This window comes from Nomascus leucogenys, chromosome 10, assembly GCF_006542625.1.
Source record: "Nomascus leucogenys isolate Asia chromosome 10, Asia_NLE_v1, whole genome shotgun sequence".
In the NCBI taxonomy this organism is placed as follows: Eukaryota; Metazoa; Chordata; class Mammalia; order Primates; family Hylobatidae; genus Nomascus; species Nomascus leucogenys.
The window spans coordinates 64,295,727-64,311,485 of NC_044390.1; the positions used below are offsets into that span (position 1 = coordinate 64,295,727).

General features: G+C 48.2%; 1 protein-coding gene across 2 annotated transcripts; it reads right to left on the reverse strand.

The window, feature by feature from the left end:
- Positions 1-3,575: 3,575 nt before the first annotated feature.
- IZUMO2 (IZUMO family member 2) lies at positions 3,576-14,646 on the reverse strand. 2 transcript variants are annotated; one of them, XM_003269799.2, is made up of 7 exons: positions 14,331-14,646; positions 14,108-14,182; positions 10,865-10,951; positions 10,601-10,621; positions 9,638-9,718; positions 5,998-6,124; positions 3,576-4,077 (listed from the first exon to the last, which is right to left on the reverse strand). In XM_003269799.2, the coding sequence occupies exons 1-7, from the start codon at positions 14,560-14,562 to the stop codon at positions 4,035-4,037; spliced, it is 666 nt and encodes a 221-aa protein (XP_003269847.2). In that variant the 5' UTR covers positions 14,563-14,646; the 3' UTR covers positions 3,576-4,034. The 2 variants fall into 2 exon arrangements, with proteins under 2 accessions (XP_003269847.2, XP_030676979.1); XM_030821119.1 differs by lacking the exon at positions 3,576-4,077 and adding an exon at positions 5,182-5,233 and having other exon boundaries at positions 14,331-14,562.
- Positions 14,647-15,759: the final 1,113 nt, after the last annotated feature.

Genomic DNA, 15,759 nt, shown 5'->3' on the forward strand with positions numbered 1-15,759 from the left:
GTGAGCACCTGGAGACCCAGCTACTCAGGAGGCTGAGGTAGGAGGATCAATTGAGCCCAGGAGGGCAAGGCTGCAGTGAGCTGTGATGGTGCCAGCCTGGGCAAGAGAGCAAGACCCTGTCTCAAAAAAAAAGTGTAAACCATATATGTGCTCATGAGCAAAAGCTGGATGGCTCATTGCCAGAATGATATAATAATAGGTGTTACTTACTGACAACACGTTGTGAGCTTTACTAGTTGACTGAGCTGGCACCACCCCCCTATGGAGAAGGCATTGCTCTCCCTATTTTACAGACAAGGACACTGAGATAGAGGATTTATGTCATCCCTCCAAGCTCCCAGACCTAGTTGAGGACAGAGACAGGACTTGAATCCAGGTCCAGCCCATATTTGCAACCACTTCATTTTACTGCTGCCAAATTTTCTCCTTTTTCCTTGTGTCCTGATAACCAAATGCTCCAAGCACAGGTTGTACTGTCAGCTGAGGCTCTAGAGTCAGGGTGGCATGGAGCAGAGCCTCAGCTAATCTATAATAGGCATGTCACACTGTGGAGACAAAGGTGACTCCATCTCGGATGGTAATCCACCATGTTGACTTCTGATTAATCCCAGTCCTGGGAATTCCTTCTGATTTCTACTTTACTTACTGTCCCTAGTGTAAGAACATGTCAACCTTGATGGTGTCACAGAAATTATAGGCAATGACACAAACAGCATTCTTGCCCCTTCTGGAGGGTTAATTGTCTTAACCCTTAATTGTCTTGCTAAAGCAAGTATTCCCCTTCCCTATGTTAGATAAACCTTAGGATTAGGGAGTAACTGTGTGGAGATAGACCTGTCTTGCTGCTACCGAAGACCATGCTTCCCTTTGTAAATTCCCCAAATAAATCACCCCTTACCAACGAACTGTGTTTGTCTCCCTCTTTTTTGGTTTATTGGCTCCTTCCACATTTGGGGGTTATTTTGCATAAAGTCCTTATATGGAACACATGTGAACAAGGAGTAAGTCTTCATTGCTATAAGCCATGAAGGAGGTTGAGGGGGTGTTTGTTACTGAAGCATAACTACTTATCCTGGCTGATACAACTGTCTCCAAAGGTTTTGATGAAGCTGAAATTTGATATTAAATACAAGTTATTATCAGAGCTTTGCAAGTCATTAACCCCTCTGTGCCTCAGTTTCCTCATTGTACATGGGGCGATAATAAGTACCTACTTTATCAGGTTATGAGATTTGAATAGGTAGATAGAAGTAAAGCCATTAGAACAGTATGTGACAGATAGAAAACACAATATAAGTGTTTGCTATTATTAAAAAAAAAAAGTATTTGCATTAGGCCAGGCACAGTGGCTCATGCCTGTAATCTCAGCACTTTGGGAGGCCAAGGCAGGTGGATCACTTGAGGTCAGGAGTTCAAAACCAGCCTGGCCAATATGGTGAAACCCTGTCTCTACTAAAAATACAAAAAAATTAGCCGGATTGGGTGGCTGGGGCCTGTAATCTCAGCTACTCGGGAGGCTGAGGCAGGAGAATCGCTTGACCCGGGAGGCCGAGGTTGTAGTGAGCCAAGATCGCACTACTGCACTCCAGCCTGGGCAACAGACTGAGACTCCGTCTCAAAAAATAAAAAATAAAAAACGTGTTAATAGTTCCCGCCTGTGACTTCTATTTTTTACTTGTTTATTTTTTGAGATGGAGTCTCACTCTGTTGCCAGGCTGGAGTGCAGTGACACCATCTCGGCTCACTACAACCTCTGCCTCCCGAGTTCAAGCGATTTTCCTGCCTCAGCCGCCCAAGTAGCTGAGACTACAGGCGTGCGCCACCATGCCCAGCTAATTTTTGTATTTTTAGTAGAGACGGGGTTTCACCGTGTTGGCCAGGATGGTCTCGATCTCTTGACTTTGTGATCCGCCTGCCTCGGCCTCCCAAAGTGCTAGGATTACAGGTGTGAGCCACAGCGCCCGGCCCCAACTGTTACTTTCTATTTGCTCTTCCTTCTACCTTTTCCCCACTACTGCTTTCGGAAAACACCTACTTTTCTTGCGAGAACAAGTTCTGACAGCCTCTCCTGCAGTAAACTTTCTCTGATTTCCACCGAGCTGAGCCAGAGCTGGCAATTCGCTCTCTTGGGTTCCCACAGGAACATCCCAGTATCTTATAGGGCTATCTGCTAACCGCTGTGTTGTAATTCTTTGTAACTGTCTGTCTCTCTCCCTCCAGTCTCATCACACTATAATTTATGTATGACTTAATTATCTGTTTATTCTGCACTTCTCCCAGGAAATTTCCATGAAGTTGAGGAAGTGTCTGGACCTGCAGCATTAAGACGTTAAAACAAACACACCCCGGCCGGTTGCGGTGGCTCACTTCTGTAATCCCAGAACTTTGGGAGGCCGAGGCGGACTGACCACGAGGTCAACAGATCGAGACCATCCTGGCCAACATGGTGAAACCCCGTCTCTACTAAAAAAACAAAAATTAGCTGGGTGTGGTGGTGCGCACCTGTAGTCCTAGCTACTTGGGAAGCTGAGGCAGGAGAATCGCTTGAACTCGTGAGGTAGAGGTTGCAGCGAGCCGAGATCACACTACTGCACTTCAGCCTGGGTGACAGAGCGAGACTCCGTCTCGAAAAAACAAACAAACAAAAAAAACACAAAAACTAAACCCGTAACACTGCTCACTACTGGCCAAGCAAAAAGCATTTTGGGACCACTAGTTTGCGACCCTCAAAGTTGAGTTTTTCCCAGGTGCTGCAGTCCGGCTACCAGCTTCAGAGATGAGCGTGAAGTGAAGCATCTCTGACGCATCTGCTGTAGCCACGTCCCCGGCCAGCGCACAGGTGACGGTGACGTAGCGCGCACCAGGAGGAGAGTCGCCATGGCAACTAGCGTTCCGTCTCCCGGCCACTTCCGCAGGAAACTGGAGCCGGCTCCCAGCGGAGGCGCGGAGTAAAAAGAGGAGGGAGAAAAAGAAGAGGGAGCAGTTCTCAGATACAGAGAGGTCCAGACGTTAGAGCCTGGTTCCCGCGGACTTTCAGAGCGGAGTAAGTAAGCGCCAATGCCGCGTAGGACAGTCCGCCTGCGCAGGCTGAGGCCGTAAACTACCATTCCCAGAGTCCTTCCGGTTGCAGCCAGATCAATTTCAGAGGTTGGCGCCAGTGCTCCATCTTCAAAACTGCTCACTCAAGGCGCACCGTACTGCGCATGTGCCTGGCAAAAATGGTATCTTGGCAACGGATGGGGCTAGACCAAAGAAGTCAAGGTTTCGACCAATCAGAAGTCGCGCTCGGCCGGGCGCGGTAGCTCACGCCTGTAATCCCAGCACTTTGAGAGGCTGAGGCGGACGGATCACTTGAGGTCAGGAGTTCGAGACCAGCCTGGCCAACATGGTGAAACCCCGTCTCTACTAAAAATACAAAAATTAGCTGGGCATGGTGGCGCACGCCTGTAATCCCAGCTACTAAGGAGGCTGAGGCAGGAGAATCGCTTGAAACCGGGAGGCAGAGATTGCAGTGAGCTGAGATCATGGCACTGTACTCCAACCTGGGCGACAGAGCAGGACTCCGTCTCAAAAAAAAAAAAAAAAAAAAGAAAAAGAGAAAGAAAAGAAAGAAAATGTATTCGACTCTAGTATTCAGGTGCACAGAGGGTGAAGAATTGTAGTTCAGATAGAGAAGAAAACCTGTACATTCCACATTGACCACTGCTCTTCCTGTAACCATCCTCGAGGGTTGCACTGAGTCATGTCCTTTCGGTTCCCTCCCAGAGGATAAGTGGTTGTTGCTTCAAACCCTTACAATATGCTGTCCATCCCTTTTGAAAGTCCAAGTCACTTCTACCTTGAATTAGGATAATGGGTGTCTACAGATGAGTGGGATCTGGTCCCAGCCTTTGAGGAGCACCCAGTCAGGTAGAGAAACAGAGCTGGACACCAACTAGGGGGAGGGTCCCCAGGAAACGGACAGAGACATTGATGGATTTGTCACCAATTTTATTAAATTTATTTTCCTTTCTCCTTACCCCCAAACCACTGTCCTACTGCAGCAGGAGTTTTCGGTTTTGTCTGTATGTACAAGCCCTGGTCAGAGAGAAAAAGCCTGTAGATTAGAATGAGAATTTCAGGCTCTTCCAGATCAAGGGACCCGTAACTTCCCTCCCCATAACTTTACTCCAATCTTTGGCCTCATTTGGCTCATCCAGTGACATCATGGGTATCTGGGCAGATTTTCAGGGTTCTCTGCCAATTGGAGTTGGTGAGGAGAGAGGAAAGAAGAGTTGGGACCGGGGTGATGGTAAAATGTGGGAACAGAAAGAGTCCAAAAAGACAAGAGGAGACACAGGCAGAAACGGAGAGAGATAAGGTAGAGACAGGGTATAGTGGAAGCAGGTATAGTGGGTTACACTGTGTCCCCCACCCCAAAGATATATCCAAGTCCCAACTCCTAGGATCTGGGAATGTGACCTTAATTGGAAACACGGTCTTTGCAGATGTAATTAAGTTAAGGTGACATGAGATTTAGGATGGGCCCTACATCTAAAGACAGGTGTCCTTAGAAGAGAAAGGAGAGGGAGATTTGAGATGGACACATAGGAAACAAAACCATGTGAAGACAGAGGCAGGGATTAGAAGGGAGCTAAGGAATGCCAGCAGCCACCAGCAGCTAGGACACAGGCATGGGGTGGATTCACTCTCAGAGGCTCCGGAAGGAACCAACTTTGCCAACCCCTTGATTTCAGACTTCTGCTTTCAGAACCCAGAGACTACATTTCTTTTGCTTTAAGTCACCCAATTTGTGGTGATGTTACAGCAGCAATAGGATATGAATACACAGGGAGACAGAGAAATGAGGAGAGAGAGTTGGAAGAGAGGCTGAGCAAGTTCACAGTGAGAGCTAGCCTGCACAGGAGCACTCCCCATGCGTTAAGTGTTATTAAGAGCGTTCACTGGCCGGGCGCAGTGGCTCATGACTGTAATCCCAGCACTTTGGGAGGACGAAACGGGTGGATAACCTGAGGTCAGGAGTTTGAGACCAGCCTGGCCAACATGGCGAAACCCCATCTCTACTGGAAAATACAACAATTAGCCAGGCTTGGTGGTGGGCACCTGTAGTCCCAGCTACTCAGGAGGCTGAGGCAGAAGAATCGCTTGAACCTGGGAGGCGGCGGTTGCAGTGAGCCAAGGTCACAAGATCGCGCCACTGCACTCCAGCTTGGGCCACAGAGCGAGACTCCGTCTCAAGAAAAAAAAAAAGAGCGTTCACTGACTCAGTGATCACCACACCCCCCAGTGGGAGGTGATGGCATTACTCCCTTTTTGCATATGAAGAAACTGAGGCGTTAGGGAAAAGAGATTTAACTGGGCACTTGGAAGAGGCAGAGAGAGAGAGAAATTGAGACGGAGAGGGGAAGAGTGGGGCTGGAGAAGGGGCTGGGGTGGGGGCACAAGCAGAAAGAGGCAGCAAGATAAGCTTAGAGGGGGAGAGGAAGGTGAGGGCCACTTGCTCCCTAGGCACCGGGCCTGGGGTCCATGCAAATGTTTTCACTGTAATATCTTTAAAAGCCAGGAGAAGATAAATGAATATAACAACAGTAATTATGATGATGCATAGAACATAATGAAGCCAACTTGGATGATATTTGTCTTTCTACCAATGCATCCACAAAATATAACTTTTAGCGTTTTTTTTTTTTTAAATGTAAGAAGAGGCCCACAAAGGCAAAAGTGCTGAGGACCCGGGAAAGTTGTAATGTGGCCCAGAGGTGGAGAAAAAGGAAAATGAGAAAGACAGACAGAAATACAGATGAGAGAAAGGTACGGGGGCAGGGGGCGGGAGGGAGAAGAGGGAGGAGAGAGACAGAGAGAGAAAAAGAGAGACAGAGACTAAAGTGACTGAAGAGGAGACTCCCAAAGTACACAGTGACCTATCCAGGGAGTCGCCATTTTTGAGGGGCCCAGTGGGTTCCACGGGGGACTGAGGAGGGGGCAAGGATGACTCACGAGGCCACAATGACCATGAAGACAAAGACAGCCAGAGACACAGAAATGAGGATGCCCAACAGCGCCTGGTTCCTCGTGTATTTGCTGTCCATCTGATATTTCAGGGCCACGCGGGGTTGCCGGTCGACTGGGGTGAGTAGGGAAACAGCTCTGACCTCCAAGTCGCCACACCTCCTTAGCCTCATACCCACCCCACCTGTTCATTGAGCAGCCTGGGCAGGGGTGGGGGTGGGGCGCTCTCTCTTCTTCCTGCTTGTTCCCTGCCCTCTCCTGGGGTCTGACTCTCCATTTATCCATTCCTCTAATGCTCTGTCTCAGGCACCATTGTAGGCATTTGGGATATAGCCGGGAAGCAAACTGGCAAACTGGCCTCATGGAGTTGACAGTCCACCTCGCATATCACAGTTATCACAGTTACAGTGAGGAGCTAGTTCTAAAAGCATTTCATTTGATGGGATGGGGTGGGGTGAGGAGGACTTGGGAAGTCTGACTCAAAACCAAAAGATACAGATACAGTGGTCAGGCATGGTGAGCTCACGCCTATAATCCCAGTACTTTGGGAGGCTGAGGCAGGGGGATCACTTGAGCCCAGGAGTTCAAGTGAGCATGGGCTGTGAGATCCTATCTCTACAAAAAAGAAAAAATTAGCTAGGTATGGTGGCACGAGCCTGTAGTCCTAGCAACTCGGGAGGCTGAGGTGGAAGGATTGCTTGAGCACAGGAGGTTGAGGCTGCAGTGAGCCGTGACTGTGCCACTACACCCCAGCCTGGGAGATGGAGCAAGACCCTGTCTCAGAAAACAAAACAAAACAAAAACAAAAACAAAACAAAAACCAGAGACACCATGCACATGAGAGGGAGGTGCAAAATGCGAACAGTTTCACAAGATGAAAGTCTTAGTTGCTACATCTTAGCTGAAGGTGGCCTTGGGAGTTGCTTTCTGCATCTTCCACTTGCCTCCCACCACCAACTCTTTCCTTCTATCAGCAAAGCCTCTTGGCTTGACCTTCAAACTGTAGGCAGAATCCAATCCACCTCCATGGCTACCAAGCGGGTCCAACCCCAGCCCACTGCTTCTCTTAGGGGGCTCCCTTGACTCCTCCTCTCACAGTTCCTCACATGGCCTCCAGGAGGCGCTGTTAAAACCTAAGTAGGCTCCCTCTGCTCAGTGTCTTCCTGCTACTCCACGGCCCCCCATCTCAGAATAAAAGCTTAAGTTCTCACCATGCTCTCGCAAGCCCTGCACCATCTGGTTCCCACGCGACCCGGCCATTGTTCTAGCCAACCTACTATTCTCTTTCATTCACTCGGCTCTGGCCACACTGGCCTTCTCCTTATTGTTTAATCATGTTGGATCTTTGCATGTGCTGTTCCCTCTGTCATTGACACTGTTCCCGTTGCTCGCTTACTTCTTTCAGCTTTCAAAAGTCACCTCTTTAGAGGGGCCCTACATCCGTATTTTCTAAAGTAGCAGCCTCCCCCAGGCACTATCTACCAAACCATTCTATTTTCATTAGAACACCACTGCCATCTGGATCAAGCCTGTTTATTTGTTCATGCAATTACCATCTAACCCAGTGGTTCTCAATTAGGGATAATTTTGTCACTCAGGGGACATTTGGAAATGTCTGGGGACATTTCTGATTGTCATAATGGGGAGGGAGATGCTACCGGCATCTGGTGGATCGAAGCTAGGGATGCCGCTAAACATCCCACAATAACCAGGACAGCCTCCCTAACAAAGAATGATCCAGCTCCAAATTTTAACAGTGCTGAGGTTGAGAAACCCTAGTCTAACCTCTGGCCCCATTAAAATGTGGGCTCCATGAGGGCAGGAACTACATCTGTCTCCCATTCCACTGTTTCTCAGTTTGGGTATCGTAGGGTGCTCAAAATATTTGTTGTCACCAAATACCAGCCAAAGGAAGCAAATAGGCAAATCCAAAAGTGGGACACTCTATAGGACACACTCCCTTCTTTTTCAATGCTAATGTCATGGAGGGGAAAAAAAAAAACTGATAAGAGAAACTGTTCCAGGCCGGGTGCAGTGACTCACACCTGTAATCCCAGCACTTTGGGAGGTCGAGGTGGGCAAATCATTTGAGCCCAGGAGTTCGAGACCAGCCTGGCCAACATGGCAAGACCCAGTCTAAAAAAAAAAAAAAAAACCGTTCTAGATTTTAAAAAGAAGAGAAAAACCTAACAATTGAATGATATAAGAAGTCCTTTCATTGGACCCTGGTTTGAACAAATCAACTGTGAAAAATATTCTGGGGACAATTAGGGAAGTTGACAGTGCGACCTGGAATTATTTGACATTGAGGAATCATTGCTAGGTTTGGTGGGTGTGGGAACGACATTGTGGCTACTTAGGAAAATGTCATTATTTTTAGTGGTACATGCTATGTATGGGGCACGGTGTCTGTGATTTCTTTTAAGATACTATGGCAAAGAATAAAGTAGGTGAAATAAATATGGAAGAATGTTAATTGTTAACATAATTTGATAGCAAGTGCTACTTTGAGATTATGATCAGAGAGGCCTGTCTGAGGAATTGACCTTTGACACCCAAATAAAGTGAAGGAGTGATTGGAACAGTGTGACAGAGAGAGGGAACAGCATGTGAAAAGATCCAGCATGACTATTCAACCTGGATAGATATATGTGGATTCATTATACCTTTTTATTTTTTGGAGATGGAGTCTCGCACTGTTACCCAAGCTGAAGTGCAATGGTGTGATCTTGGCTCACTGTAGCCTCCACCTCCTAGATTCAAGCGATTCTCCTGCCTCAACCTCCTGAATAGCTGGGATTACAGGTGCCCGCTACCACGCCAGGGTAATTTTTTGTATTGAGTAGAGACGGGGTTTCACTATGTTGGCCAGGCTGGTCTCGAACTCCTGACCTTGTGATCTGCCTGCCTCGGCCTCCCAAAGTGCTGGGATTACAGGCGTGAGCCACTGCGTGTCCAGCCTCATTGTACTATTCTTTCTGCTATGAGAATATGTTTTTTAGGCTGGGCATGGCGGCTCACGCCTGTAATCCCAGAACTTTGGGAGGCCGAGTGGATCACCTGAGGTCAGGAGTTGGAGACCAGCCTGGCCAACATGGTGAAACCACATCTCTACTAAAAATACAAAAATTAGCCGCGTATGGTGGTGCACACTTGTAGTCCCAGCTACTTGGGAGGCTGAGGCAGGAGAATCACTTGAACCTGGGAGGGGGAGGTTGCAGTGAGCCAAGATCGTGCCATTGCACTCCAGCCTGGGCGAGACTCCATCTCAAAAAAAAAAAAAAAAAGCATGTATGTTTTTTAGATTTGTGAATGAATGAATGACTGAATTCAGCACATCCTTCCAAATTCCCCAGGTACAGCAATGGCTAAGAATAAAATCTTTTTCTAGCACCTGCCATTCTGGTGCTAGGGGCGTTCTAAAGTTCCAGGGAGTCTTTCCATTTAACAGATGGAGGAAAGTGAATTTCAGAATACAGAAGCAACTTCTGGGCCACACTCTAAGCAAATGGTTAGGGCAGGATTCGAGGCTGCATGTGGGAGCCTCGAAACCCATATCTAGTGGGTCGTGGCTGTCTTAATCTCTTGCACGCCTGTCCCATGTCTTCCCCCACCCCCAGAAGCTTACCAAAGCAGTACTTTTTGTGGGTACACTTGGGACTGATCCTCTGGCAATGTAAACAGTCCAACACCTCTTCTTTTAGCAAGCCTAGGCAAGGGGAAAGGGAGAAGTAAGACAAGGGCAGATATCAGAGGACCAGCAAGGGTGGGAAGGAAGAAGGAGAAAGAGGAGATGGGATCCCTTGGCTTCTCCTAAATTTCATAGGTCCCACTGCCCAGCAGAGGAACTGAGCAAAATGCACTGACAATTCACATAAAAAATAATTGTTATATAATCATTGAAGAATTAAATTCAGTTGCAGTCATCAACATTCTGTTTGTGGACATTTAATTAAACATTTGTTAATTCTGAGTTTGCACTTTTCTTTTTCTAATTTGGAGCCTCCTTTGCAGACACTGGTGAGATGTCTCCTCTTTGGGCGCACTGCCTCCTCCTTTACTGGTGCATACAGGAGGACTACATTTCCCAGGGTGCCTTTCAGTAAATTGTGACCATGTGACCTAGTCCTGGCCAATGGAAAGTGAGCAGGATCATGTGTGCCCCTTCCAGGCTTGGCTATAAAACTCTGTGGGATTGCTATTGCTTTTCCGTTTGAAGCATGCTTAGAAGCTACCACGTGTGTATAGCCTGGATCCTTGAGTCACCAACCTGGACTGCCACTCAACTGTCAATGAAATTTGGGTGAAAGTAAAATAAACCTTTGTTGTGTTAAACCACTGAGATGTGAGGGTTTATTTGTTAATACAACATAGCCTACCTTACGATGACTTACATACCTTCAAAATGTTGTTTTGCAGATAGTCATTATTTTCATAAATCTTTAAAAAGCAAATCTCCCTAGATACCATGGCTTTGGGGTAAGGGAACTGCCAAATGGAGTAAGGAGTGGTAACCGGGTTTGATTTGGGGAGACAGGGTGAAGGGGGTTAGGAGGGCAGAGAAGGGAGAGATAGACGATCCAGAACTCACGGCAAAGTTTGGGGTTGCAGGCTGCAAGAGAAAATTGCTGAGGTGAATTAAATTGGGATGGCAACTTGATAATTTAATTGGAAAGGGATCAGGAGAGCAGGTAAGGGGTGAGGCTGGGAAAGGAGAGAAGGGAAGACTGGGGAGAGATGAAGAAGGCTGAGTTATAGGGGAGGTGAAGAAGGAGTTTGGGAGAAAAAGTGGTAAAAGGGGATCAAGAGATCAAGGGAGAAGGGGAGAGGGGATTGGTGGAGAGATATGCTGCACCTTTTAATTCATATGAAATTAAAACTTTCTTGAGTTCCTTGATCACATTCGCCCTGAGGGTCACCAGCTCCTCCAGCAGAGGCTCATCTGAGGAGAGAAAGAGATCTCTGTGGGGTGGGAGGCACACAGAAAGCCCACCCCACTACCTGCAGCTTCCAGGAGAAGAGATGAGGAAGGTCCTCTTCATTTATAAGGGGTAACCAAGACCAGGATTACTAAGGGTCCCCTGGGCAAATCTATGGCCGGGGAGATCCTGCATCTATATTCTGATTCACTGTGGGGCCTAGGGAAAGCCACCCTTCCTTGGCCTCACTTTCCTCATCTGGAAGTGGATTTGATCTCTCTTCTCCTTTTCTTTTTCTTTCTTGTAGAGACGGAGTCTCACTCTGCTGCCCAGGCTGGAGTGCAGTGGTGTGATCTCGGCTCACTGCAACCTCGGCCTCCCAAGTTCAAGCAATTCTCCTGCCTCAGCCTCCCAAATAGCTGGGATTACAGGCATGCACCACCACGCCTGGCTAACTTTTTGTATTTTTAGTAGAGACGGGGTTTCGCCATGTTGGCCATGCTGGTTTCAAAGTCCTGACCTCAGGTGATCCTCCCACCTTGGCCTCCCAAAGTGCTGGGATTACAGGTGTGAGCCACCGCACCCAACCTCTTCTTTTTTGTGTCTACACTCACTCCTTCATGATTTCAATCCATATGGCTTTATATATTATCTAGACTTGCACTGTCCAGTGTGGTAGCCACCAGCCACACATGGCTACTGAACACTTGAAATGGGCTAGTCTGAATTGAGATGTGCTGTAGGTATAAAATGTACACTGGATTTTAAAGACATTATGCAAAAAACCTGTAAAATATATTGCTAATTCCTATGTGGATTGCATGTTGAAATGGTGATATTTTATATATTGGGTTAACTAAAATATATTATCAAAATTAATTTCACCTGTTTCTATTTACCTTTTTAAAAATGTGGCTACTAGATTTTTTTTTTTTTTTGACACGGAGTTTTGCCTTGTCGCCCAGGCTGGAGTGCAATGGCGTGATCTCTGTTCACTGCAACCTCTGCCTCTGGGTTCAAGTGATTCTCCTGCCTCAGCCTGAGTAGCTAGGATTACAGGTGCCCGCCACCACACCTGGCTAATTTTTGTATTTTTAGTAGAGACAGGGTTTTACCATGTTGGCCAGGCTAGTCTTGAATTCCTGACCTCAGGCGATCCACCTGTCTCGGCATCCCAAAGTGCTGGGATTACAGGCATGAGCCACCGTGCCCGGCTGCTATTAGAAAATTTAAAATTGCATATGTGACTCCTATTTGTGGCTGACATTCTATTTCTATTGGATGGTGCTGTTCTATACACAGATGCCCCCCACATTTCTATTACTGGCCCGGAGGGCTCACTGAAGGTGGGATTCATATACCCAACTATCTGGTCAAGATCTCCAATTGGATGCTAAGAGGCATCTCAAACCCACTAAGTCCAAAACTGAACCCTTGTTATTCTCCTCCAGACCTACTCCCAACCTCCCAGTCTACTCCATCTTAGTAAATAGATGTGTCACGATTCTAATTGCTCAATTCAAAATCCTTGGTGCTATCTTTGACGCCTTTTTCTTTTTCTTTTTCTTTTTTTTTGAGACGGAGTTTTGCTCTTGTTGCCCAGGCTGGAGTGCAATGGCGCGATCTCAGCTCACCACAACCTCCGCCTCCTGGGTTCAAGCAATTCTCCTGCCCAGCCCCCTGAGCAGCTGGGATTACAGACATGCGCCACCATAGCTGGCTAATTTTGTATTTTTAGTAGAGACGGGGTTTCTGCATGTTGGTCAGGCTGGTCTCGAACTCCTGACCTCAGGTGATCCATCGTCCTCAGCCTCCCAAAGTGCTGGGATTACAGGCATGAGCCACCGCGCCTGGCTGACGCCTTTCTTTTTTTTATATCCCAGTGCAATTCGTCAGCATGACTGGCAACAAATCCTGTTTGTTCAATATTCAAAACACCCATTCCCTCCCCTTAACTCTAAGATCTCATCTTCCACAGGGACAATGTCGCCCTCTCACTTCACTCTGGCCTTCTTGGATGTTCTGTGAATATGCCAAACATAGTCCCATCTCAGGGATTCCACCAGCTGTTCTTTCTGCCTGTACCCTTCTACCCCTAGACCCCCTCATGGCTGCTTCCCTCTCACCTTCAGGTCTTTTCTCACATGCCCCTTTTTAAGGGACATCTTTTTTGGATGCCCTACTTTAAGCTGCAATCCCCACCCCTACTCACAGCACTTGCTATTCTGTGGTCCCTGCTTTATTTTTTTCCTCCTTAGCATCTCCCTCCATTTGACATATTTTATTGGGCAATAAAGGATTAACTGAGCAGGCCTGGGTTGTCCCAACCCTGCACATCCCCTGCCCCCGCCCAAAAAAAAAATTTGGCTCTTGCCTGGCTCACGGAAGGTAACCTCTATTTCCTTGGAATATCCTGCTTGTTAAGAGTATCTTGGTTTGGCCAGGCATGGTGGCTTATGCCTATAATCCCAGCACTTTGGGAGACCGAGGCGGGCAGATCACTTGAGGTCAGAGTTTGAGAACAGCCTGTCCAACATGGTGAAACCCCGTCTCTACTAAAAATACAAACTAGCTGGGCATGGTGGTGGGCGCCTGTAATCCCAGCTACTTGGGAGGCTGAGGCAGGAAAATTGCTTGAACCCAGCAGGCGGAAGCTCCAGTGAGCAGAGATCGTGGCACTGCACTCCAGCCTGGGTGACAGGGCAAGACCGTCTCAAAAAAAAAAAAAAAAAAGTAAATAAAAGTATCTTGGTTTATGACCAGGTGCAGTGGCTCACACCTGTAATCCCAGCACTTTGGGAGGCTGAGACAGGAGGATTTATTGAGGCCAGGAGTTTGAGACCAGCCTGGGCAATATAATGAGACCCCGTCTCTACAAAAAGTTAAAAAATAAAAAATTTGCCAGGTGTGGTGGCACACACCTGTGATTCCAGCTACTTGGGAGGCTGAGGCGGCAGGATCGCTGGAGCCCTGGAGGTCGAGGCTGCAGTGAGCTGTGATGGTGCCACTGCACTCCAGCCGGAGCGACAGTGAGGCTCTGCCTCTTAAAAAAAAAAAAAAAAAAAAAAAAAAAGGCTACATTACATGCGTGTGGCTCTTATTTTTATATTCAAGGGAGGTGGGGCAGACTGGTGGAAAGGAGAGGAGTGCTGGAGAAGGCGTTCCCTCGTCTCTCCTACCTTTCAGAGAGTTACCCATTAAGTGCTGCGTTTGGTTCTTGACAAAGGACGCCACAAGGTCCAGTTGATTTGTCTCTGGGGGAGAAGGGAGAGGACACTCCAGTGGGCCCCCCGGAGAGCCAAGTGACCTCGCCGCCTCCAGGCCTGGCCCCGACCCCTCTTGTGGGCGTGGTCTCCGGCATCCCTCGCCCAGCCCCGCTGCCCAACTTCTCCCAGCACGCACCCACTTTCCCCACAAACACGTTCAGCGCGTAGTCCCGGAAGAAAGGCCCCTCCATGCCCATGAGCACGGCTCCGGCGCGGGCCTGCAGCTGCTCCAACTGGAAGCGACTGGGGATAAGGGCGGAGCGCAGGTGACTCAGGGCCTCCAGCACCAAGGGGTCGCACTGCAGGCAGCCCCAGCCTCCGGGGGCGCCCAGGCCCGAGAGCAGCAGAAGGGTCAAGGCCAGAGGCATGGCGGGGCCTTTGTGACGTCACAGAGAGAGCCCAGCCTGCCCCGCCTCCCAGGCTAGGGCGCGGTCAAGAGGCCCAGGGAGCATTAGGGTGTTACAGGCACGTGTTAGCTGAGCACCTGCTATGTGCCCGGCATGGTTCTGGAACCTAGAGAGAGAGTCAAGAAAAAACAGCCTCTGCTCTAACCCTCTTGGAACTTACTAATTCCTCTTAAATTTATTCATTCGACACATATTGTTTTATTTTATTTATTTATTTATTTTTTCCTGAGACGGAGTCTCACTCTGTCACCCAGGCTGGAGTGCAGTGGTGTGATCTCGGTTAACTGCAACCTCTGCCTCCCAGATTCAAGCGATTATCCTGCCTCAGCCTCCCAAGTAGCTGGGACTACAGGCGCTCGCCACCACCTCTGGCTAATTTTTTATTTTTGGTAGAGACAGGGTTTCATCATGTTGGCCAGGCTGGTCTCAAGCTCCTGACCTCAGGTGATCCGCTCGCCTCGGCCTCCCAAAGTGCTGGGATTATAGGTGTGAGCCACCACGTCCGGCCCACATATTGTTTTTTTTTGTTTGTTTTGAGACAGAGTCTTGTTCTGTCACCCAGGCTGGAGTGCAGTGGTGCGATCCCGGGTCATGGCAAGCTCTACCTCCCAGGTTCAACCTATTTTTGTGCCTCAGCCTACTGAGTAGCTGGGGTTACTGTGCCACCACACCCAGATAATCTTGTGTGTGTATATATATATATATATATATGTATAGAGAGAGAGAGAGAGAGAGAGAGAGATAGAGATGGAGTCTCACTCTGTGTCACAGGCTGGAGCTCAGTGGTGCGATCTCAGCTGACTGCAACCTTTGCCTCCCAGGTTCAAGAGATTCTCCTACCTCAGCCTCGTGTGTAGCTGGGATTACAGGCATGCGCCAACACACCCAGCTGATTTTTGTATTTTTAGTAGAAATGGGGTTTCACCCTGCTGGTCAGGTTGGTCTGGAACTCCTGACCTCAAGTGATTCACCCGCCTCAGCCTCCCAAAGTGCTGGGATTACAGGCCACCGCGTTCAACCTTACATGCAACACATATTTATTTATTGAACACCTACTATGTGCCAGGTGCTGTTCAAGGCCCCCAGAGCTAGAGCTGAGAAAAACAAAAGGTTCTTGTGCTTGTGGTACTTAAATTAATTAACTCAACAAATATTTAT

Bases quoted from the DNA above. Each gene is read 5' to 3' on its own strand.
- IZUMO2 (XM_030821119.1), bottom strand. From the start codon at position 14,562: ATGCCTCTGGCCTTGACCCTTCTGCTGCTCTCGGGCCTGGGCGCCCCC. The intron at 14,183-14,330 runs GTGCGTGCTGGG...CTTCTCCCCCAG, and splicing joins CGTGTTTGTGGGGAAAGTGG to AGACAAATCAACTGGACCTT. The intron at 9,719-10,600 runs GTGAGTTCTGGA...CCCCTTGCCTAG, and splicing joins CTGCAACCCCAAACTTTGCC to GCTTGCTAAAAGAAGAGGTG.